Source organism: Talpa occidentalis, unplaced genomic scaffold, assembly GCF_014898055.3.
Source record: "Talpa occidentalis isolate TD23 unplaced genomic scaffold, MPIMG_talOcc4v2.1 talOcc4.15, whole genome shotgun sequence".
NCBI classification, from domain to species: domain Eukaryota; kingdom Metazoa; phylum Chordata; class Mammalia; order Eulipotyphla; family Talpidae; genus Talpa; species Talpa occidentalis.
This window is the reverse complement of record NW_023601543.1, coordinates 9,075,407-9,100,395: the sequence shown is the minus strand read 5'-3', so window position 1 is coordinate 9,100,395 and position 24,989 is coordinate 9,075,407. Positions and strand designations below refer to the sequence as shown.

At 42.8% G+C, this 24,989-nt stretch overlaps 1 protein-coding gene across 3 annotated transcripts in view; it reads right to left on the bottom strand.

Moving 5' to 3' along the window:
* Nucleotides 1–2,425: 2,425 nt before the first annotated feature.
* The window catches only part of FGF13 (fibroblast growth factor 13), a 424,287-nt gene continuing 401,723 nt past the window's right edge, over nt 2,426–24,989 (bottom strand). For all 3 annotated transcript variants that reach the window (XM_054695538.1, XM_054695537.1, XM_037511871.2), the window contains 2 exons: nt 5,090–5,288; nt 2,426–3,825 (listed from right to left, as the gene is read on the bottom strand). In XM_054695538.1, coding sequence (XP_054551513.1) covers nt 3,689–3,825; nt 5,090–5,288 — 336 coding nt within the window. In that variant the 3' untranslated portion in view covers nt 2,426–3,688. The remainder of the gene's footprint in view (nt 3,826–5,089; nt 5,289–24,989) is intronic.

Below are 24,989 nucleotides of genomic sequence, written 5' to 3'. Positions count from 1 at the left end.
ACCGCCCCTCTCCATCCTGTAAGGAATCCGTGGCTCTAAGTGATGAGTGTGTGTTCTCTCCAGGAACAAATCTAACTCCTGGCGTGGGGGGAGTTGGTGTTTGTTTTGCAAGTAGCTTGAAGAAAGTGGTTTTTCCCCATTTTGTCCCCTAGGATCAATACAATGCAAAGACTGGATATACGTTCACAGGGAGTGTGCCAACGAGATCAACGGCTATGCTATAAAGCAAGGGTCCTCAAGTTGTGGTGGACATCAAGTTCATCTGATTCCTGGATCCAGTCCCAAACCATGTAAGCCAACTAAGTGCCTCAGGTGATTCAGATGCTCCCCAAAGGCTCGAGGATTACCACTCTCCTGTGGTGTTCACAGGTGCTTGGTGGAACTATAGTCTGTCAGTATTTCTCAAAGTTAAGTGGGCTTCCTTAACACAGGGCATTTTAGAATGTGATGTACTATTCCACAATCTGAATCCCAAAGAAGGGAATACTGTATGCCAGTGGTTTTCAAAATGTGGTTCCCCAAGACCAGCAGGCTGAACCTTACCTGAGAACTTGTTAGAAATCCAGTTTTCTAAACCAAAGGAGCAGACAAAACTAAAGCAAAACAAACTCTAGAAATCTGTGAAACTGAGGCTACTGGAGAGTGGAGAGCAAGGAGGGGTGGGGGCCCAATGGACTGTGGTGGAGGATTATGGGTACCTTGGTGGTAGGGGTGGGGTAGTGACATACCTCTGAGGAGGTGTGAACCTTTCCCCCTAAATTATATAGTGTGGTAAACCCATGCTACCTCACTAATGAAATAAGGGGGAGGGGATGGAGGAAGAGAAGAGGGGGGGCGGGAGAGAGAGAGAGAGAGAGAGAGAGAGAGAGAATGAATATGAATTGTTCAGATAGGTCAGCTAGAGTTGATGAACCAGAAAAAAGGGAATAGATACATAGAAAAGAAACTCAAAATTTTGAGCCCACCTCAGTCCTACTTAATCAGAAGCTCTGCAGGGGAGAGCCAACAATCGGAGCAGTATAAGACCTCCAGGTATTTCTGACGTGCACTAATACTGGGCACCAAGAGTCCTTGCAGTGTTTCCCCAAACTATCTGACTACAGAATCTTGTCTTTAATCAAGCAGGTGGCAGGGGATTTTCTACTATGAGCCATATTAAGTGTGAGTGAAGACACCTGTGAGTATCACCCTTTGTAGGGAGGTTTTTTGGGAACGATTTAATTATCACTCTATTTAAACACCACCTTTTGTTAAATGCAAAGGGTTCTTCCTGTGTATTTTATTATTTTTTTAAACATTTATTTATTTATTTATAAAAGCACTGGGTACAGTCAGAAGCACAGGAGGGTAAGAGAATTCACCAGAGCAGGGAACAGAACAGGCAGACTGACAAAGAAATACACTGCTGAGGGGAGCAGCGGGCATGGCAGGAGAGGTCTGCCCGCCATGTGGGACCCTTGCCAGTGGCCGGGGATCGAACTGGCGCTGCAGAGGCTGCGGGCAGCTTCGCAGCCCAGCGCTCAACCGCTGCGCCACCAGGGGAGGCCCTTCCTGTGTACTTTAACCTCTTCTTATTTATGCCAAGCTTCCCTGAGACACCAGTGGACTGATTTGTTTACTGCCGGCAGAGCTTCATGATTTCTGAACAAAGAAAAACAAAGCAGCAACCAAAATAGTCCGTAACCAAAACTTAAAGTCCTTGGAGCAAAAGGGAGACAATGCACTTATGTCTCTGTTCAAAAGTGAGTAAGAAAGACTTACGGGCTGGAGGTTGAGTGTGGCTACTCGTGGTTCATGGTGCAAAGGCTCCAGAGTCCAACTTAGGCAGGCAGCCTCAGCGCATGTAAGTAAACTTTACAGCTCAGGTAGGACGAGACAGGATAAGGGTTTAAGTGGAATCACAAGCTGATTGGACTAGGCTGGGCTGGATTTGAAGTCCCAGCTGAAGCGTAGGGATGTTGAAGCTTTCCTTTGCATGCTGCTTGGGGCCACAGTAACTTCATTTGACTGATGCCCCAAAAAGTACCAGCCAATTTGTTTTACCTTTTCCTCCTTTCTTGCCCTTCATGTATTGACTATTCCAGAAAAGCTTGAGTTGCCAGGCAACAGCAGCTTTGGGGAGCTACTGAAAAGTCATGGACATTAAAAATGTTGACATTTCCTTGGAAGTGGGATCCTTAGATATTTAGAGTTAGATTTAGATATTTTGGTATTTAGTCCTGTGTCTTCCCTGTACCAAGAGAAATAAGCATCAGAAAGGGGAAATGACTATGAATGGCAGAGGTCTCATTTGTATAATAGGACTCTCTAGATTGTAGATTTTGGGAGGTCAGTGACCTTATCTCTATGATTCATTATTTAACTCCAGTTTCTGTAACAGAAAATAACATGTAGTAGTCACTCAATAAATACATGTTGAAGATCATTCTTTGAATGAATATAAAGAGTTTATTCGGTGCGTATTTGGGTATACAACAACAAATATTAAACAACTTTTTTTAACTTTTTTTGTGTTCAGGACAGAAAACTGCCTGTACACACTATGTCCACTTTTGGAACACAGATTTTAACAATTATTAATGCACAAAATCGTACATATCATGCAACTCTATGCCAAGATTCCAACTTTCTTCCATGCAACAGATATGAAGTTCTAAATGGAAACCTAGCTAAGTCTTAAACACTTTTCCAGAAGCAAGTATAAGTATATGTTGTTTAGGGGTAACCAGTCTTAACATTTCCTTGTACACGATATTCACGAGCCATATACAACGACAGGAGGACTCATACGTACACAGATAAAGACATTTCTTATTTGAACAACACAAAAGACAACATCACAGTTCCACAGTTTCTGTCTTTACACAGGAAGCCACAATAGTTTAACATGATAACACAGATGGAATTAAGAGAAATCTACACTTGAGGAGAATCTTTTTCTTTAAGTAATCTTTATGGACTGGGGTTGACAAGAGAACTCAATTTCTACGCACAAAGTACGGCACAAGAACTTGACCAGGGTACTACGAGTCTAAAAAGAAAAGGTCGGTAAAATCACAAGAACACTGTTACCTTGAGCCTGAGATGCCAATTCAGATTCAACCCTGAATTTGGTTGGTTTGGATTAAGTGACAGAGAGTCAGTAGAACCATTGAGTTTCAGAAATCATAAAGTTGCACTATACCAATGGAGAGAAAACAACTAAATCAAGCGTAGGTAGAAAACATGAAGCCAAGAAAACAGCACGGTTCACATCATTGTGTTTGCCCCTACAAAACATTGAAGCAGTTCATTGTGTGGGGTTTTGTGTTTTGTTGTTGAAGAGCAATTGTGGTCTTTTACATTTTCTTGGGTCGAGAGCAAATTTTGATCAGCGTGAGTGCTGTGAAATGTTTTTGGTTAGTCACCCCCCCCAACTCAGGTGAGATCATGAGAAAATTGGGCAGTCCTTCCCCCAGATTTAGTTCACTGATCATGCTTGGCATTCTTTTGCACAAGCTCAATGTAAAGGGTGGGACTTTAGTATGGTGATAAGAAGGTTTAATGGCAGAGAGAATAGTGGACTCTGCCTGTTTGTTTGGTAAACGTCGTTGACAAATTTGAACTTTTGGGTGAAGGACTGCTAGAAGAATTCAACAGCACCTGGAGGTAAGGTTCTGTTACAGAGCCCTTGTTTTGCCCTCACTGGCTACGTTGATTCATTGTGGCTCATGGATTTGCCTCCATTCAGCACGCCGGAGACGCTTCTGCTCTTGGTTGGGGTTCCGCTTCCAGATCGGGAGAACTCCGTGAGATCATGCAGCGACGGCTCCTTGTACATGGCCACTGAAAAGCACAGAAATATGGTGTAAAAAGGTTCACATGGGCATTGGCCTCTGGCCCTGGTTACTGGGTTTCCATGCCTTCAGACACACATGAAAAACGCTGCTTTACAAGGACTCCATAGAAAGTGGATTGGATCAGATTAAGCAAAAGGTAGTCTTGGCCCAGCAGTGTGTAAAGGATCCTAATGCCTAATTTCCACCACTTATGGTTCCATGTACGAGAGGATTAGTGAAACATGTATTTAACAAAGCTCTTCAATGTTTAAATATGATTTACAGCTTAAACATGACAGGCTGTGCAAGCCAAATAGTAACATTTAAAACACTGATTTCTATCATTCTTCAAAACGAGAATCTCAAGAATCGAAGTTTCAGCGCAATTCTTGATGCAATCAATGGTGAGTATTATTGTGTTGTATGGTAAGTAATGGTATGAGCGGATGCTTATCAAGCACTTACAACACGGTAGACACTGTCCTGAGTGCTTCACATGCATTATCTCCCTTAATCCACATAAACACCCTGTGGCACAAGTGGACTCATCCAACATCAGCAGAGGAAGATCCTGAGGTAGACAGAGCTAAATAATTGGCCCTAGACCATTGCACAGTGGGGTGAAGCTGGGAATTGAAGCCAGCTTGTCTGGCTGCAGGGCTGCACAGTAGCGCTGTGCTGAATGGGTCAGGTCTTCTGCCCCGACTCCCAAGCCCTATCCCAGCCCCAGATTGGCAACCTCTTGAAGGTCTCGGATCTGCTTTGCCTGTATTTTCTGTCCCTTCTCTACCATGACTCACTGCCAACATCCCTGTCTTCTACAGTTCATTCCTCTCCCTCATGTTTTTTAACCTGCCAGTAATGACCGGAAACCAAAATTCTCCATCGAAAATATGTGGACAGTGTTGTTGGACCTTCGAGAGGGCCAAGGAACTTTCTGATGAGTGTTACATGTGCATAAATTTTAGAATCTGTGTGACTGCCCAGGGACCATTTTGGCATAATTTGGGCTTTTTAGCTGTACTGACTTAGCAGTTAAGCTACTGGCCCGTCCAGGGCTGCTATGTGTAGATATGCTTTTGAAAGATTAAATCCAGGAGATTAGATGCTATTGTCGGTGCTTTCGTGTTAATGAATGTTGTAAATGTTATAAATTTTTTCTGTCAATGCCTTGATATGGAGAATTCTGTTCCACTTTCAGAAACATGATAAAGGACTGATATAAGCATGCATAGTCATTAAGTCCACAGCTGCTAGAATACTGAGGTTACCTTTTAGTGGTTTGGGCAGAAAGTGGGCTGCAGGCTTGTTCTTCTTCACATGGTTTCCTTTCATGATCTCTCCTTCTTTATTCAGCCCCAGATACCACCCTCGGCCTGATTGCTGTTGACGGTATATCATCGATGAATATGTCACATAATAATTTTCAAACACCGATTCTTTGAATTTGCACTCAGGTGTGAAATGTTCCTGCAAGAAAAGTAAGTAAACAAAAGATCAATATTTATAACTATGAATTTCATGGAGAATCATTCATGGAGAATCATTGCCCTTCAGGATTTTAGGACATTCTTTGCAAAAGCTGGTCTGACTACTGTTTTTGTTTTTTATTATTAGTACAAAATATTATCATGGGAAAAGAAGACTACATGTTAACATTTCACATGATCCTAAAAAAAAAAAAAACATAAGTGCAAGTATGACTAATTAATGATTAGCTGTCTTTGTAGTAAGGTAATAGAAAAAATTGAAACCAGACACACAAGTGTAATATATCGGACAAATAAGAGGGCCAAAGATGGAAGAGAAACATAAAGCTGTCATGGGGTGCTTTGTTCCCTTCAGGATGAAATATGAGAAAATAAACATTTGGTCCTTACACTTATCTTTCATAGATTCTCCAGTTACTATAGCCCATATTTGTCATCTGCCCAAGGCTGAAACCTGTGTCACCCTGTCACAAAGCTGGCTGCCTGTATTTCTAAAAGGCTGCTACAAGGAAAGGCGACCTTTTTACTTTTAGGTAAACTAAATTGATTTTTTTTAAGAGCATTGGACCTTGACTTAAAAAAAAAAATCCTTCCTTACCCCAACCTTGCCTTACAGTAACATTTACAAACAAATCAATACAGAAGCAAGGAATTTACAGTAATTCTACAAGCAGACATGAGCGAACAGCCTAGGGGATTTTGAACCCTGGAATGTAATTTTCTGCCACTCACTTGGCCATGTTTTCTTTGGACTTACCCACAGAAATGCAGGGTTTCTCACCTAACACACTGTTCTAAGAAAAAACAAAAACATAAAACCTTCTTCCAGGTTGTGTGTGTGTGCATTACAAATGGTCATTTGGGGCCTCCCCTGTTGGCGCAGTGGTTGAGCGCTGGGCTGCGAGGCTGCCCGCAGCCTCTGCAGCGCCGGTTCGTTCCCCGGGCTGCCAGCGAGGGTCCCACAAAAAAAAGAAAAAAAAGAAAGAAAGAAAAATGGTCATTTGTAAGTCAAATGAAATGAAGTGCAGATTTTAATCTCTAGTAATCTAGAGGCGCAGAGGGGCCACGGGCCATGGGAGTAGAAGAAAATGAGGAAAATGCTGGGCTACACGTGACACAGCACCCAGGAAGCCGTTAGCGTTTTGCTAGTTTGCTGAGAGTCTACTAGGACTTACTCCTGAAATACTGTGAAATTTCTGCACGCTGGTCTTTTCTGAACAATGTCTCTGTGGCCCCACTTGCTTCATTTTCAAGTTACAGATGCCTGTGAGCAATGCACACTAAGCATGGAGACTGCCTGAGCAAGAGACCTGAAGTTTCACTCCAGCACATTCCTTATGAGGAACCCTTTCTTTGAAAGTTAAACAAGGGAATATCCCCTTTACATTTTTTTCTAGGAATTCACAGAATTGGTTTCACTCAGCAATTTCACCAAGTGGCCTCCAGAGTATAAGGACTGCAGTCATCTTTGGGGATTATTTCAGCCTAGGGGCACACTTGATAGATCCTCAGATGATTCACACGAATCCAGCCTACTCAAGGAGAAATGTACTTCTAAGCCACTTTCACATGGTAGGAACCAAAGTGTTCTATTAATATTATGGGCTGTGAAAACTCCTCTACAGCAGGTTCTTGTCGTTGGGAAAGCCAAGGTGTGCCTACAAAAAAATAATCCACATTTCCTCTTGGGATGAGCCAATTGCATAGAATGCTGCTGAAATTCCTTGGGAATTAAATCATCTCTTGGGAAAAGCAAAATTCATCCTGGCAGAGTGGATTTTATTTTCACAAAAGTCAGAAAGCATTTCAAAATAAATATGGTAACATTCGATCAAGGTGAGTGATACTCTTGAGCCACATAAACATAGTGTATGACTGACTACAATGTGATGAAATGGGATATTTGTGTGGTCTGAGGAAGATCCCCCCCAAAGGGCTGCATTTAATGTTTTGTGTGATAGAGCATTCATTCATTCATTCATTCATTCATCTAATACACATTTCCAATGATCCATTACTTGCTTGGGTGGTATTAAGCATTCACAGGTGAATAAGCTGTAGCCTCAGCAAGCTCAGCATGCATCTGCAGGAGTCAGACATGCACCCAGTGGCCTGGACACAAGCTGTGCTACCCTAACTACAGAAAGGGAGGTGCTGTATGAGAAGAGCGGAAGTCCCACTGCCTTCTGATTGGCAGACTGGGGAGGGTATTATTTTAGATAAGCCTGGAGGATGGGCAGAAATTCAAAACAGGAAAAAAAGGAAGACTAGTACGTGAAGCACCAACGCGTTCCTCTAACCACTATTTCTCTGTTCTGGTAACCAGAGTCCACCATCCGGGAACTGCTCACACTTAAGACCTCAGAGGACCCTCAAGTTCATGCTCATGCTCTCCAGTCCATGAGCTTTATCTTCTATTCCCATTGCCATTGCTCCAATTTGCCCCCTCATTACCCTTTCACCGGCCTGATATAATAACCTCCTCACTGGTCTCTCCCCTTCTGCTAGCAAATTTGCTTCCTAAAACAAAGTTTTCTTCCTTGAGGATGTTTGATGGTTTCCCCTTGCCAATAGTAAAGACAGTTTGATGTGGCTTTTACAATTCCCCAAAATTCAGTCACTGTCATGGCTTCAGTCTCATCCTCCACAATAGAATCACATGTGCTTTTGTGCTCATAGAGATGGCCTCTGTTTCCTTTGTTTCGAATGTCATTGTTGGATGATCTCCCCACCCATTGGTTTTCCTCTCATTACTCAGGCCTAGCTCAAGTATGACTGCCTCTGGAATCATGCAGAGTCTCTCCCAGTTATCAGGCAGACCCGATCACACTCATGTTTGTGCTCCCATACACATGGCCTATATGGCTAGCTTGGCCCCGTGACTTGGGCACATGCGTGGTTGAGTCCAGATGGCAGGGAACTTTTCTGAGTTATTTCTGAATCCATCTTCCACCCTCATAAATGTCTGGTCATATTGCCTAGCACATGGCCGACCACTCAATCATTGTTCATAAGATTTGAATTTCACTGATTCAGATTTAATTACCAGAAATGCCAGGATTCAGAAGTCTTAACCAGTAAAAAGTCTGCAGGGAATTTCCCTAGTACCATATGATGAAATCAGTTGTATGTAGAAGGAGGTTGTCACTGAATGGACAGATCCTGCATGTGTGATTTAGTATCTGTTAGGAATAGCAGATACTACAAAGACACTGGCACCTACAACATTAGGAGGAAAAACTTGGCAATTGTTACAACTATTGGAAAGTGGCAAGGAAGGACTCAATGAACTGGATGCTGTCACATCCTGGCAATTTCTTAGTCATCACCACTAAATTTGGACTCGAAGACTCAGTAGAGAGGAGGAAAATAAAGCCAAAAAAAGACTGTTGAAGCAATCAAAGGAGTGTTCTGTTCTCTGTGTGTGACACTGTCATTTTATCTAGTGTTGGAGTGAGTAGGAAGAAGAGGCTTGATTTTACCAAATGTGAAAATGTGAACATCCCACCGAACAAAGGGAGGACCACCATAGGGAAGAGGGATGCGGCTGTATTTTTCACTGTCTCAGCAATCAGTCATGTAAATAACAGAAGTTGGATCTGAACCTATCGAGGGAAGCCCTGTTCACAGCAGACCAGGTAGATGTGAGGCCAGGAATCAACCTGCTTTGATTGATCCGGATGTCACTAGCGCTCCCAAGGGAGGTACTACAGTGGCTGTGACACACAGGAGGCAACAATCCTATGTTCTGTATTTAATGCACACTAGAAAAACATAATGAATGAATGAATGATTGATTGAAAATGATGTCAAACATACCCTGCACTGCTGCTAAGAAATTACTTGACATGTGCTCAAAAGAAAACGTGTTTTACATCTTATAACCTTTCATGTATTAATTTCTCTTCAAAACTGTTTTCTTTGCTTGCATATATATATATATTTTCCAGAGGAATAACATCTTTTCAGTTCATGAAATAATCAATGACTTTAAAACTTCACCGCTGTGTCGTCATCTCCAGTCCCCTTAAAGTTCAAGATTAGTTTTTTTCTCGGTGAAATAGTAAACCTTTTAATCTAAGGAACCCATATCAGCTAGTTCTAATGATTATGTTTTGGGCAAGACATGATGCACCTACATTCACAGAATGAGCTGATCCAAGAGAAAAATCTAACACTTCTTTTTACCAATTTTTGAAATCTGCTTTATCACTATGAAGGGGGAAATAGTTCTTTGGAGGTTGAAACATCACTATGATGAGAAGACAATACTTCAAACCCTTGTATAAATCAAAGAAACTGCAACTAAAATGAGAGTTGGGAAGGCCTGTAGAGGGCGCTCTCATGCATTTCCACTGGGCATCATTCGCAAGCTAGCCTCTTCATTGCATGCTCCAATAGGAAGGAGCGTATGCCTGCACTCCCGACAGGAAGTGGCTGGCTTTACTGCTCCAAGGAAGGATCCAGCAGTAGCTGGGTGAGCACCAGCCCCACCAAGGAGAAGCATTCCCCGCCCTGGACTCTGGCTCTTCTCCAGCAAAGTCTTGCTCAAAACAGCCCCTCCCTTCTTCTCTTTCCTCTACAGAAGCAAGTTCTTCTCCTCTGCACTCTGCAGTTGCCTTATGGCCCACCATATGTTCACATTTCCCAAATTGCAATCCCTCTGCTATTCCTGAATAAACCCATTTTACTGGTAAAATAACTGGCTGTTTTTTTTTTCTCCCGTAGATCAACACCCTCAACATCAAGTCATTAGAATATACTGGAAAATACTTAAAGCCACACATGGTAATGGCTAGCTGCCCTTCGTAGGGCATAGCAGACCTCCACACAGACTCTGTGGCACATGAAGAAGGTGTTGACAGTCATACTGGATATATGCAAATAGCCACCAGATGAAGTGGTGTGCTACAAACAATTGTGCCCCAGAACAGAAGGCTTAGGACCTGTGCAAATTGCTATTCTCTAGAAGGGTCAGAGGAAGCAATAGTGCTTTGGCAGTCATCTGAGGGCCAAATATGGATTTAGGGCCAGGTGGGAAGAAGCCTGGACAATGAGGGTGCATTCCCCAGAGTCATTAAGGACCATGTCACTCAACAGGCAATGTGTAGCTACAACCTCAGTGGCCACAATTAAAAAGTGAGAGTCAAAAAAAATCTGTATTGCCACTTTTTTGGTCACCTCGGTGCTCTGAACATATCTATATGAAAACATGCATACCACAGCTAGATGCCTCCCTGATTAAAGGAAGTAATTTGGCAAACATGGGCCTTAATAGCAGGTCTTTCCCCTGCACCTGTACTTTCGGCTATGGTAGCACTGGTAGGTGGAGATGTTTCATTGCAGTCAGTCTCCCAGTAGGATGGGAGGCTTTAAGAATTGCCACGCCCATTGTAAATGTTTCCTGTTAACACATTTCTCTCAAAAGAAAGTTTTTAAGTGGTCTGCACTGATTCCCTTGGATCAAGAGAGCAAGAATCACCCATCTCCTGAGGTTGTCCAGACATAAAAGGGCAATATGAGGGCTGTTGAACCAAGTCCACAATAAAAATATGAATCCCAATTGAGTACAATGTGCTCTATACAGGGATGTGCTGTGTTCAACGCACACACCTCATATGGGTTAATGATCCTCAATATTTTTTTTATTCTTTTAATTTTATATATTTTTTACATCATTTTTCATTTTTGCACAATGTATGCATTTTCATCTTGGTTATAGTCCCCATACAATTCCTAACCCCCCCTTGTTAATTCAAAAGGGCACCTGCACGCCTATGTTTATAGCAGCACTATTTACAAGAGCTAAGCTGTGGAAATAATCCCAATGCCCAAGAATAGATCAATATGTTTTTGTTTTATTCACATGCCATGTTATGTTAAGTGGTCATCAGAGACCACAGGAACAAAGAGCGCTAAAAAAGTGCACCTAGTAAAATATGACGTCCTCTTTTCAGCAGGTTCTAGAAACATATGACAACTAATTTCTCCCTCCCTTTAATTCTCTCCCTCTCTTCTCCTTTCTACTGGCCACATTTTCAGTAGCCTGACGATTCAAGTAATTTAACAATTACTGCAGTCGCAAGGGTCACTCTTCTAATCCTGAGCCGTGTTCGGATGACAATTAATTTTCCAGATTATAGTGAGCAGCTTATTTAAGCAGGCTGGACTTGGGTGCAGCGATGATTCCCTACCTAATGAAAATAACGTGCAGATGAAAATTAGATTTTTCAAGTCTGGTAAAGAATAAAAAACCCAGAATCTTAAAATATAAATTATCCCCCTAGGAGTGACCCTGTAACCAGCTATATTTGCTATGTAGGCTCTCCCTCTATCAGTGATTTCAAAATCCAGGATTAATTATTATATTCAGAACTTTGATGTTCTCTCCCGGGGTATATTTGATGTGAATGAACTTCATCATCACTAAGATCAAAGCACGGGAAGGGAAAGGCTGGGGAAGAGGGAATCAATACTAACCCAGTTCACTGCAGCTAAGCGACATTATTAATTCATGATAAACAGAGGATGGTTTGTTCTCTCAAATATCCTCTGCATGGTGAAGTCTACCAGGGAAGCTTCTAGCACGAGGCCCGGCTTGTGGTCAATGATCAGGGCCCACCTGATGAAACACATCAGTGAAGAATGGAATGGGCAGGACAGAGCTCCGAGGTGCCCTTGCGCAGATCCCAAAAAGGGTTAAATGTGGCACTACAGGAAGAGAGAGCTGGCTTCAGTAGTCACCGACAAGTCAGCACTCGCTTGCCTTGCGAGGGCAGAGAGTAGGTGATAAAAGGGAAGAAAACAGCCTACAGATAAATTCAATTTCAAAAATCTCAGAGAGAAGGAGAGAGGGAAGAAAGAGAAGGAGGGAGTGAAGAGAGCAAGAGGGAAAAACACATACAAAACAATGCTTGTGCTGCAAGAAAAACGAGATCTGTTCACTAAGAGCCAGGCAAGAAACTTCGAGTCTCAGCCTTTGTGTCTGCAGAGAGCCAGACGTCAATTCATTTCTATTAGCTCGAACTTCGCAGAAAAGGGAGACGACAACGTGCCGTCCTGATGCGGACCCGACGGGACTGGTGCGTGAGGATCTAGTGAGATGATGGATGTGAATGTGAGAAGCCCTGAAAATTGGAAAGCTGCATAAACATGAAATGTGGGATTACTTCTGACAACACATGCCCAGAAAGCCAGGGCCAAATAAATAAACTTTCTTTTCTTTTTAAGGTTCCTTTCCACTATGGAATCGATTCGTCAAATAATTACATAAATACATTTCATTTCATTAAAAAAAAATCAAAAAACAAACACAAAACCCCGTCTGCCTAGATGGATATAAATTCTGCCAAAAAATGAGTCCTGCACATAATGACACTTTGTGTTTCGCATTCTCCTCCAAGCTGGGTTCCCAGAAAACTGTGTTTTGCCTCCTTTTATTTTTCACTTCAGTCTGCAGCGGGCTGGGGAGGCTGCGGGGCTTCAAGCCACAGTGCCACAGACATGAAACACTTAAAAAATGGGCTTCATGAAATACCATGAAACCAAATGACTTAACAACACATGTTAATTAGCAACCATTGTAAAGAAATGCAAATTAGAATTAAGAACAGGCGCGCTCTTTTTCCTCATATGGTTAGGATGAAATTTCTCGGCAGCATTTTTATTTTCCAAGATCTTGAGTAGACATCTTAATTTACCTGATGTTGACCCCACATAATATGCCAGCGTGGACTCGCTTTTCCCCTCAGTTCTTCACAAACAAAATATATTAAGGAGTCTGTCCACCAACGGCTTGTTTAAAACAGAAGGAGGAGAGAGATTTGACCATATTTTAAGGCCCTGAGCTGATTTAGACCTTTATATTGGCTGTTCTGGATTTTCGTCTATTTCTGCAGAGCACTCTCATGTCATGGATTTCTCAGACTGTCAAGTTCTACAGAGCAATTTGTTTTATAAAACACACTGAAATAAGCTAGAGAACAAGCAGGAGACAAAACAAAAACAATGCATCCTTTACAGAGCCCAAGAGGGGTTATTTCGGTCATGGTATAAAAATTACATGATCCAAAGGTGTCCCTCAGCTCCAAAGCTGGTCAGCAAATACACTGTGGACTGGAAGGGATTTGCTGAGATTTGTGACAAAGACAAGGGGACGGGCCGCGCGTCTCCAAGGCTGTGTAGCTGGCCTCGCCGTGCTAGCCTGACCCAGCCCAACAGAACGCACAGCGCTTAGCCATCCAATTAGGTGGCTGTGTTGTCAAGAGACCATTAACTGTTAAAAAATAACATGTTTTTCGATACTGTCATTTTAAATAACATAACACTATCTTTTCAAACTTGTCAGATGAAATCGTACAGTGGAACAAAAATTGGCAGAAATGTCTTTTTTCAGGTGATGAGCACCTCTGTGAAGTGAACGACCCCCTAAAAGTCTGTTTGTCTGTTTATCAGGTGGATTAACTCAGGACGCGGACTTTCCTCACAGCCCGCCTGACATGAATTTTGAAAGGAATCAAATATCAGATATGATTTCTAAAAATAAACTCTGTCTTTTTGGCTGGTTCCTGGAATTAGCGTGTGCCCGCTGGATAAATATTCTGTCACTGTGATGCTTTCTAATTTGTGGCCATGTTCTGGGTAATAACCTCAGAGTGGGCTCTCCATCCACCTGCATGAGAACAACTGCGCAAGTGTTTGTAGTCAGTGAGAGTTTGTAGTCAGCAAGCCTTAGCAGGCGCCGTATCTTTTTCAGTTGCGGTTCAAGCTCCTCCGTGAAGATTCAAAGCCTGGGAACTCTGGAAACTTTTCCCAGAGATCCAACAAACTGTCACGCACAGGAGCAACCTTCTTGCCTGGTAGATCAATGAGAAAAGCTCTGGCGAGGTAGGTAGCCTATTAAAAATAAAATCACACTCCAAGGTGGGTGCAGACGATGTTCTAGTACCTCAGACTATTTTGATGACGGTAGGTTTGATTTGTGTTTGACAGTGGTTGTGATGCATTTGATCAGGTCTGTCTCTGTAGAAGAGTCACTTAGAATAACCAGGAGGCTACTTCAAAGACTTTCAAAGGAGGCACCTTATCTTTTCTCTTGCACAGGAAAGCAAGTGATGCCAATGAAGGCGCCAGTGGAAGCCACTAGCACCTGCTTTCCACTACAGACTGTAGAATCTAGAATCACAGGGAAGGTACAGAGGCCTCTAGAAACCCAGTCAGGTGCCACCGAAGGCAGTAGGACTGCCTCAGAGGGAGTCACCTTTCTCTGAAGAGAGCACCTTTCTCTTCTCATTTGCCCCTTGAAAAAAGCTAATGAGCAGATGCTAATGACAGTCACCACAAGTCTGAATGGGGGAAGTCAATTCATTAATGTAAGACCCAAATGGAAGAATTCATTCCACACCACTACTGACAGAAGACCTATTGTGTGCCCACCACGTGGTGGGCCGCTTTGCACCTCTACTGACCTAATCTAATCTCGACAGTAACTTATCAGAGCGGATCTGCATCTCTCTGGCCTGAGAGGGGAGTCCCCCCACTTCACAGGTGAGAAAACCACAGGCAAAACAGTTCTCAACAAGTCATTCCTTCATCGACCCAGTTGCAGGGAGTCTTTCCACCCTAGCTCTAGTCACTGTGTAGACCGTAGCTGCCGTGTCCTTCTCCTACACGGCCATTTGCAGTAACTACTGAACGTTTGCCCTTCCCCTGTGCAGGGGCTCCGTGCCTCTGTGAATCCCAAAAAGCTGGGTTCAAACCTGCCTCTCACGCTCCAGGTTCCCGACACAGTGTAATCTACCTGGGTTCTGATCCTGCTTCCAGAAGAGGAGAGAAGCAGCATATGCCTCATGGGGGGCACTGGGGGGCCCTGGGAAGCAGCGAGCTCCCCTGGAAGAATACTCCCTGACTGCTAGGTCCCTTCCCTTGCCCTAACTCTGCATCTGCGACAGGAAAGAGAGGCTGATCTCCCCACCCCTGTACCCCACTCCCCACTCGCAACTAGGGGTTGTCAATGAAAATAAATGGTGTAGAGAAGCACCTTTCCATTTCGGAGAGGAGTTCCTACTCCATGCGAGCTGTGTGTGCGCAAATTGCTCTCAGCAGTGATTCTTTTTCAAGAGTCAGGATATGTGAGCTTTTAATTTGGGGCTTAAAATATCCTAAGATTCTCAAATTTAAATGACTCTAATGTGTATGGGTAAACCCACATGATATTAAAGAGATTTGTGAAATAATCCAGTATTAATAGGCCAAATGACATTTACATGTCTCATTTTAATTACTATGCCTCAAAAAGTACAACATTATTATCTCGATTCTTTTGTTCTAAACCACTGTTTTGCTAGTTCTACTTTTATAATGTAGGTTACTAATAACAACAAGAATGAAAAACCTAATAGGACCTTGTGTTTAAGCAGTGCCTACTCTTTAAAGTTTTCTACAACCACTGAAACAGCTATGGCATTCAAGTGACAAAGAAGGGGCAGTTTAATAATGATGATAACTAAAAAAAAGGTAATGATTATTGTGGAGCTTGGTGCACTTTTTCTCTCTCTAAAGAGTCTTTTTTTTTTTTTTTTTAACAGTTGAAGAAATGGAACCAGAGATGCTAACACTGAAACCCATTTTTCATACTTCTGCTGGAGGATCACTCCAGCGCAGGCAAGCAGCTCCTTCTAGAGGAAGCTGAAATCTGTTTAAGGTAGATGGTGTGAACATGTGAGAGGCCCTTATTTTATTTTTAAATTTATTTATTTATTTATACAAGCACTGGGTACAGTTAGAAGTGCAGGAGGGTGAGAGAATTCACCAGAGCCAGAGCGGACACCAGAACAAGCAGACTGACGAAACACACTGCTGAGGAGAGCAGTGGGCACGGCAGGAGAAGTCTGCGCACCATGTGGGACCCTCCCTGGTGGCCAGGGATGGAACCGGTGCTGCAGAGGCTCTGGGCAGCTTTGCAGCCCAGCGCTCAATCGCTGCACCACCGGGAAGGCCTGAGGCCCTTATTTTAAAGCACACGGCTCTGTAAGGTGTTTCTGGGGTGGCAAAACACTAAGGACCTGGCAGCCTTCGTGGGCCCTTGCTTTCTGCAGAGGGCAGGGAGCAGTTATTTTTTAATTTTTTAATTTTTATTTCTTTTAATTTTATATATTTTTACATCGTTTTTCACTTTTGCACAATGTATGCATTTTCATCTTGGTTATAGTCCCCATACAATTCCCACCCCTCCCTCTTGTTTTGATCCTACTCCCCTGCCCCCGTAGTGTGTCTCTGGTTTTTTGTTGCTTGTTGATTTTGATTTTTACTTTATTATAATTAGTCTTTTTCCTGGTCCCTTATTTAGGTTTTCTAAATTTCTGCCATGAGTGAGACCATCCGGTATTTTTCTTTTTCTTTCTGGCTTATTTTGCTGAGCATGATCCCTTCCAGCTCCATCCATGTTGCTGCAAATTGCATGTGTTTATCTTTTTTGACTGCTGAGTAATATTCCATGGTGTATATGGACCACATCTTCTTGATCCAGTCATCTATTTTTGGGCATTTGGGTTGTTTCCATAGCTTAGCTATTGTAAACAGTGCTGCTATAAACATAGGGGTGCAGGTGCTCTTTGGAATTAATGTTTCTGTGTCACAGAGCAAAGGCAAGCCTGGCAGCCTGTCTCCCAGCACACTGCCCTCCCCACTAGGCCAGCCCACTGTCCCTTCTCTTATGGAAATATGTAGCTTTAACCTGCTCTTAGATCACGCCATGAGTTCATTCTCTTGCACAATGTTAACGACTGAATTTAGAAACATGTTGGCATTTATTCTTTCTAGTGATCTTCTCTGCACCCTGGGAGATTTTAGGGGAACTAAACATTTTGTAAACAGAGCACTTTTACTGAAACTCAGCTTCTGTCTCTTCAGGTGCAGATGGGGTAACGGGTAAGGAGAAATATAAATCAATCTAATCAGACTCGCCCATGTGTGTGTTCACTTGGAGATGGAGACAGAGACAGAGAAGAGGGGGATGAGAAAGAGATGGGGAAAGACAATGAGAAGTGAAAATAGAAAGTAAGAAGTAAAAATGTGATGAGCTTGAAAAATTCCTGCCACCACCCCTCTGCCCTGATGGTTTAGTGGGGAAGATGAGAAAGCAAGGTGTCTCTCCTCTGCTGGAGAAGACCTCTCTCATGGCCTGTGCAAACTCCCACTGGTGTTCAGAGCTCAGGGTAAAGTGCGAGAGCTTCCCCCCGCCACACCCCCTGAGGGCACACTGTGTTCTTCAGTAAAGTGAGCATCTATAGTGAGGTAAACCCGTTTCTTCCTGGAGATTTTCCTAGGTGCAATGCACATCCAGCTGAAGAAAATAATGCAGGTCACTTGAGAAGCTCAAGATATGTGTAAAGAAACCCTGTGAAAGTTCATTAAAACGAGACACTTGAAAATAGGAATGTCAGTATCAAAAGGTGAATTGTTTTTTCCTAAGAGAAATGCACTGCTTGGCTGGGTAGCTCTGTTGCATACTGCTCCCTATTTATGACCAAACTGCTGTCACCTGTGATGCCATTTATTATCCTCATCAACATATATTAAGGTGAGGCAGAAACCACTGCAGTGAAACTGGAATTCTAAAAACGCAGTGCTTAGCGGAGTGTTGACACCTAGTATCGGCTATAACTCATAAATGAACTTACAGGAGCTTAGTTTAAATTAAATTTGGTTTGTTTTGTAGCTCCTGAAATATGGCAATATTTTTATATTAATTTCTTAAAAAGCATTTGATGCCATTAACTTGAAATAGGCAGATTACAGTTCTTTATCAAAATATGTAATTTAATTTTCCAAATAGTTGTTACCTAAGTATTACTATCATTGCAAACACAATGCAAGAAATAATACAAACTATGAGAACATATAAAAATGATTAATACCTCATCAGCTTTGCACAACCATGACCTATTTGGAATAATTTTCAGTTTACATTTTCAATAGTGTAGACTGTTAAAACATTTGCATGAGAATGTAAAATGCATAAATTATGCCTGCAAGGAACACTTAAGACTTAAGGTAATTATATAGCATAGAAGTGGTTTCAAAGAACTCAAACAAAATAACAAATAATTCCACAGTCACTCTTTCAACTGACTATTATTCAGTATTACCAGTGATCTTGATCACTAAAATCCCTCTTCCTTACAATTATATTCACATTATCAATTCCTACTTTGTTCTTTTACTGGCAAGCTCTTACAGCTGGCCCTGAAAATTTACATACTGCAAAAGCGGAACTAGATAGCTCAGAGAGATGAATTCTCCACATATATCCGTGCTGTGAACAGAACCATAATGTTCAGTTAATCTATCTTATCATTGCATTTTTATACAAAACATGCATCCAAATCAAGTCTTATTTTTTTTTTAATTCTTCGTGTTCAAAGTCTTTTAATGGCTCCCTGTTGTCTACCTGCTAAAATCCAAACTCCCTGGCCTGGTGTGCAAGGCCCTCTGCAATCTTGCACCTGCTGTCCTACAACTCTAGCATGAGATTCCTCAACTCCAGCCAAATTGGAGAATTAAGGCCAGAACCAAGTGTAGCAGAGACTTTTTTTTTTTCCCTTATGAATGGAAAAGTATCTCCTCCCAAGTAATCCCTGTGCTTCAGAGGCTGGGATATTCACTGAGATCAGAGAGAACGACTGGCCACAGGGAATATATATGCCGTCTCTCCTAAATTTCATATGCTTTGTACTGTACAGTTTTTTTTTTAATTTGAAAAAATGACTTGTGCTTCTTCAGCACCCAAACCATCTCAGGTCATGGTTTCTAACACCAGGTATACAATTCTTTGGGGGTCACTTGCTAATAATCAACACCCCTTCTTTTCCTAACACCCCGCGGCAAGAAGAGGCAAGTGGCAGCAGGTCAGAAATCTCCAGGTTCCGCTGGATTGCAACAGCACTTTTCAATTGACTGTCTGAAAAGTTCACAGCATCGAGGAAGAGGGTAACACAACTGTATCTGAACAGAAGGAAGTGAAAGAATTTACCTCGTACTAATTTTTACCAGATGGTTGGTGATGAAAAATCTACATGGGCAAAATATGCTGTATACATTACTTTAAAGATAATCAAGGGGTGGGGCCTCCCTGGTGGCACAGGGGTTAAGTCTCAGCACTATGAAGCTGTCAGCAGCCACTGCAGCAGGAGTTCGATCCCTGGCCAGGGAAGTGACCCACATGGCGCAGCAGACCTCTCCTGTCTCACCTCCCCACTCTGTCTCGGGTGAATCCTCTCACCCCCTGCACTTGTGGCCTACACCCCAGCACTTGTATGCATACATAAATAAAATAAATCTTTAAAAAAAGATAATTAAGGGGGTCAAAATTTGACATGTTCACAATATAGTTGTATTTAGTCTTCTAGCTCATATTGTGTCCATACAAAGGTTCTTCTCCTGCACATGACTGGTGTATGGCAAGTCGTTCACCCAGTCATTACCAGCTGCATTATTCATTCAGCGAACCACATTGGCTGCTGGACTGGCCTGTGTCTCTCTCTTAACCTCTCAGAGAGAATTAGCCTGGGCTGTGGCTAGATGACAGTTTGTCCACTAACTCTTAAGCATCAGGAGGAGGCAAATGACACTCCTTCCCCAGGAAAAAAAGGAGATGGCCCTTTAGGGAAATCACAGTCCTCAGATTTAAAGTCCCTTACTTAGCTTCAGGCAGAACTGGTTCAATGCTGACTTCCAACAAGAGTCAGCTGATGGGAAGGTGACAACCATAAGGGGGACAGGGCACACCACTAGGACCTCGTTTTGCTTTTGTGCCCAAGTTATGTCTCCAGGGAGAGGCTGGTGTGGATTCAACATCCAACTCTTCTCTCACTGCCCTCTGACGGAGCCATTTCTCTTTGCACTGAAGTCCACCAGCGGGGAAAGAGACATAGCCTTGTTCCTTGGTTCATCATCAAATGCCAAGTGTTCCAAAAAAGGAGAGAAGACAATACAATTACATGTGCTCATTCCTATCAAATAAAACATTTACAGATGAGTTTAGCTATTTTATAGTGTGCACTAGCTAAAGCAGGTAGAAGTTCTAGCTCCAAAAGGAACTGGTGGTTTGTGTACAGAATCCCAATGTTGACAGTGCAGGGTTTGTTGAGTGAGTCAGAGCTTCTCTGAACAACATCGTTGTACATTTATTGTTTTTGCAGAATGTGTAGTATTATCTCTGGTTGACTTGGGAAGACTGACAATGAGCATTTTACCCATCCAAGTCAACACAGATTTCTGGAGAGCTTATCACGCTCTTCCTGTTTGTTCTTCATAAAGTAGACACAAACACTCCTGATGCTTAACACTTTGAGAAGAGCAGTTACATTCTCAGACAGTTGTCCAAAGAGCACTGGCTGAGCTCCATTCAAAACTAAGGTAGTGCCCCAAAGTGTGTGCTCACACTGAGAGACAGCAGACCGAAACAGTTCTGTACTTTAGCAAGACTGCATGGCCTAGCAAGATTCAGTGCACCTCTGGGTAAATCTCTTCTGACTGGCATAACCAACCTAAGCATGTATGCCACTCAAAAAGGACTCATTTGACAATTTCATCTGTTATAGTTAAGCAGTCTACTGCCTTCAACATTAGCATCAGCTAATTTACCGATGATCTTTGAAAAAGTATGATTATCCAAGGTCAAGAACGGAATAGAAATAGCTTATATTGAAACCTAAAAAATAGATTCTGCAGAATCCCATGTCAGAATGATCTCACTTGCCACTGTGGCAGCAGCTCAAAGAACATACTGGTTGTACATGCTAAGGTTGGTCAAACGTGAGTCAAGTGACTCCAGCGAATGATAAGTGAGACTATACTTTATACCAATATAACATAATGAGACTCCATGATTTTCTTTTGATCGAGGTAGCATTAGTTTACAACACTGTACAGGTTTCAGGTGTACAACTTCTCATCTCAGCCACCGGTACATATCACCACACGGCCAGCGCTAACTGCCCAGTCACCATCCCCCACCAACCCATTGGCCCCCTCTATGCATTTTCTCCCCTTTTCTTCCCCACTGGCAACTACCATTCTGTTGAATAAGACTCAATTTTTAAATCATCTTCCTGCACAGTGAAATTACTTGTACTCCAATCACCAGAAACAATATGCTACAAACACAGACACTTTGGTGTCACCAAAGTTATACTTTCTGTAATCTAGAGCCATTGAGAAAATGTTTCCGTGCTGAAAATCATAGGGAACGAACAAGGGGACTGTCAGCTAAGTGACCAGAATAAAGGCCAGTATAAATACTTTTGAGGAAACACTAGCAGTTTCAAACCTCACAGCTTTGGTGTTAGCACCATAGGCCATGCCTATTTGTCAGGGATTTAGCTAATTTTCTAGCATTAGAAACAGGAAGAGACAAATTAAACAGGTGTGAAGCCATTAGAACTGGGGTGTTTTGTTTCATGCAAACACATCAGATGATGTGTGTAACTCCAATGTGAAAGCAAAGAAATGGGTGTGCAAACAGCAACTAGCCCCTGGAGGACAGACACACACACACAGCTGGCGTGAGAATGGCTGCAGATGACATATTTGTCTTCTAAGCCACATTAACTCTCTATTCTTCTAAATAGTCTCAATGTTTATCCAGAGTGCTTACTGTGTTTTGAGTAAGCAATAATAGGTTTGATTTTCCCTGAGACTGAGTCACAGCCTGGCAGTAAATTAGGTACTTAGGAAGGTGTGTTACTTCCTCGAGGCCACTGAGCCATCCCTGAAGGCAGAACATGCTTGCTTTGGTTTATGAAGAGGCTCCTGACTCAATTTAGTGGGAGCTTTTTTCCTGTGTTGCTGATGGCCGAGTTAAATGAATGTGCTCATTTTTCTCCTTGCAGTATGGATGGGATGACCTGAGCTAATTACACATTCTTGCCAATCCCACTGTGTGACCCACAGTGCAAATGCCCACGATGTTTGGTTAAACTTTTTTTTTTTTAATTTATTTATACAAGCACTGGGTACAGTCAGAAGCACGGGAGGGTGAGAGGATTCACCAGAGCCAGAGCAGGGAGCAGAGCAGGCAGAAGGACCAAAGTACACTGCTGGGGAGAGCAGCGGGCGGCAGGAGAGGTCTGCGCGCCATGTGGGACCCTCCTCCGGTGGCCTGGGAGCAGCCGGGGATCGAACCGGCGCTGCAGAGGCTGCGGGCAGCTTCGCAACCCAGCGCTCAACCGCTGCGCCACCGGGGAGGCCCTGTTTGTTAAACTTTGAGGTTCATTTTGTAGTTGTGAAAGAAAGCCAGGTCAATGAGGGTCGGGGAGACAGTGGACTCTTTCATAGGATTTTCTAGTTGGCTGTGTCAACGGGCCAATTCTCTCATAGAAATCATAAAACATTCATTTATAACACAAGGCAAATCATGTTGCTTCTCTACTCAACACTCTCCAAAGGCTTCCAACTCGCAGACAAAGCCTAAGTCCTCACCTTGGATGACTAAGATCACATATGATCTGATCCTGGCGACGGCTCTGCTCTCATCTATCACTTGTACACTTTTTCACTTTATATTACTCAAACTGCTTCCCACTTGTCCCTTGAACATGCCAAGCATATTCTCACCTCAGGGCCTTTGAATTTAGCTCTACCTCTGCCTGGGCTATATGTCCTTCAAATACCCCTCAGAACCCTTCCCTCTTGTCCATCAAATGCCACCTGAACAGAAGTTGTCTGTCCCTGGTCATGCTGTATGAAAGCTGTCCCTATCTCTCAGAACCCCCTAGGTCCCTAACCCTGCGTGGTTATTCTCCAAAGCAAATCACATATTAATTCATTTGCTGGCCTACTGTCTGCATACTCCTTCTGGACTATAAGCTCCATGAGAACAGGAATGATGCTACTTTATGTTCACTGCTGTAGGCTAGCACTTGCAATGCTGCCTTAAGCTCTGCATTTATGTCTTAAAATTTTGCTGAATAGGTAGATGAATCCTGGTGGTCTGGCAGAATCAAGTGACAAATTATTCTAGATTATTAAGTTTTTTTTGGTTTTTTTGTAAGCATTAAATAACTAGGCTTGTCATAAAATAATATTTAGGTTTCTGTTGAGGTACAGCATCAGAGATTTAATTTTCACAGTGGTTATGAACTGCATTATAATTATCAACCAGTATCTCTACCCAAATTAACAAATCAAACCTTTACTACAACTCTTTCGAGCCACACTTGAAAAGCTATTCATGAAAAAGGGTAGGTCAAAATGAAAGGAACTAGCTAAACAGAACAGCTCTGAAACGTGTGCAAATGGGTAATTAATTATTGACAGCAGCAAATCCTGAAGACTAGGAAATCTCACAGGTTACCCGGAGGAATATGTGGACGAATAGTCTTCTCAACATACTAGAAATGCTAGTTCATTGTACTGAACAAAAGGATCAGTGGTGAGTGCAGCTTTCCACAGAAAATGTTATACTTTTGGATGATTTCACTAAAATATATTAAAGATTACACTAGAATATCAAGAGAAGGTTAGCCAGGGACCTTGTGCTCAAGCGGGACATGTCTGTCATTGGGGTTTCAAACCTCAGGGGGCGCGTGCCTGGGTCTCTGCATTCAGGCTGAACACATCTAGTGTTGCAGGCCTCCGCTCTCACTTCCTGGCCATAGACCATATTTTGTCTTCAGTGGAGCTAAGAATTTTTTTTTTTTTTTTAACGAGAGGGATGTTTAATAAGACATAAATGACACAACTTGCTAATTAAATAAAATGAATAGAAAAAGCCTTCAGTGCCACACTTCAGATGTTGCTTCAAGAAAGGAATTATTTGAAAGCAAGCGTGGAGGAGGAGAAAGAGAAAAGAATGGATAAGATCATGACTTGCACTTATCTGTACATGCACATTTACCAGGTGATGGGTGAGCCGGGAGTAGAGGTTCAAGGCCCTCATGGGGTAGGGGGAAAATGAAGCAGCTTGAAGGCAGGCCCAGCAAGCTACCCCCAGCAAACTACTTTCTTTTGGGTATGAACTTAATGGGCGAGGTCCCAGAGCGTAACAAAACAGGGACAAGCAAGGAGGCTATTAGGCCTTTAGTAGTTGTTTCATGGAAACTGGTTTTGAAGACATGCCTGCTTCAATCCACGGTCTTGGCTTGTTGAGTCTGGCACCCCGGGAAAAGTGCTGATGGCAAACGCTCCCCAGAACTGTCGGAGTGTCTGTTCCTTCCTTGTTCATTTTACATTCCACATGAGGCAACTGTGCACACTGCTTGAGACCATGGGTTTTGCAGCGGTGGAATAATGAGAATCCAGGTATGTCTCACTGGGTAATGTCAAGAGCTGTAACCTCTGTGCCTCAGGTTCCTCATCTTTAAAATGGGGGCCCATCACAGGACTTTCTTCATGGTGTGGCGGTCAGGATTAAACGGGTTAAGTTTTGTAAAGGGCTGCCTGGTCCATGATACAGAATACTATTTTCTATAGCAGATGTTTATAAATTCAGGAACAAATGGCAGCATTGCAGGGCGTGTGCGTTCATCTAGAACACAGTTCCTTGGCACCTGAATAAAATATCAGGGTGGGGCCGGCTGCTAACAGAGTCGTCTCACTCCCATGGAGAAAGCAGAGCAGGACCGACAGGCAATTCTCACGACAGCAGCATCAAATCTGCTGCAGGGAGGGTGATTTAGGC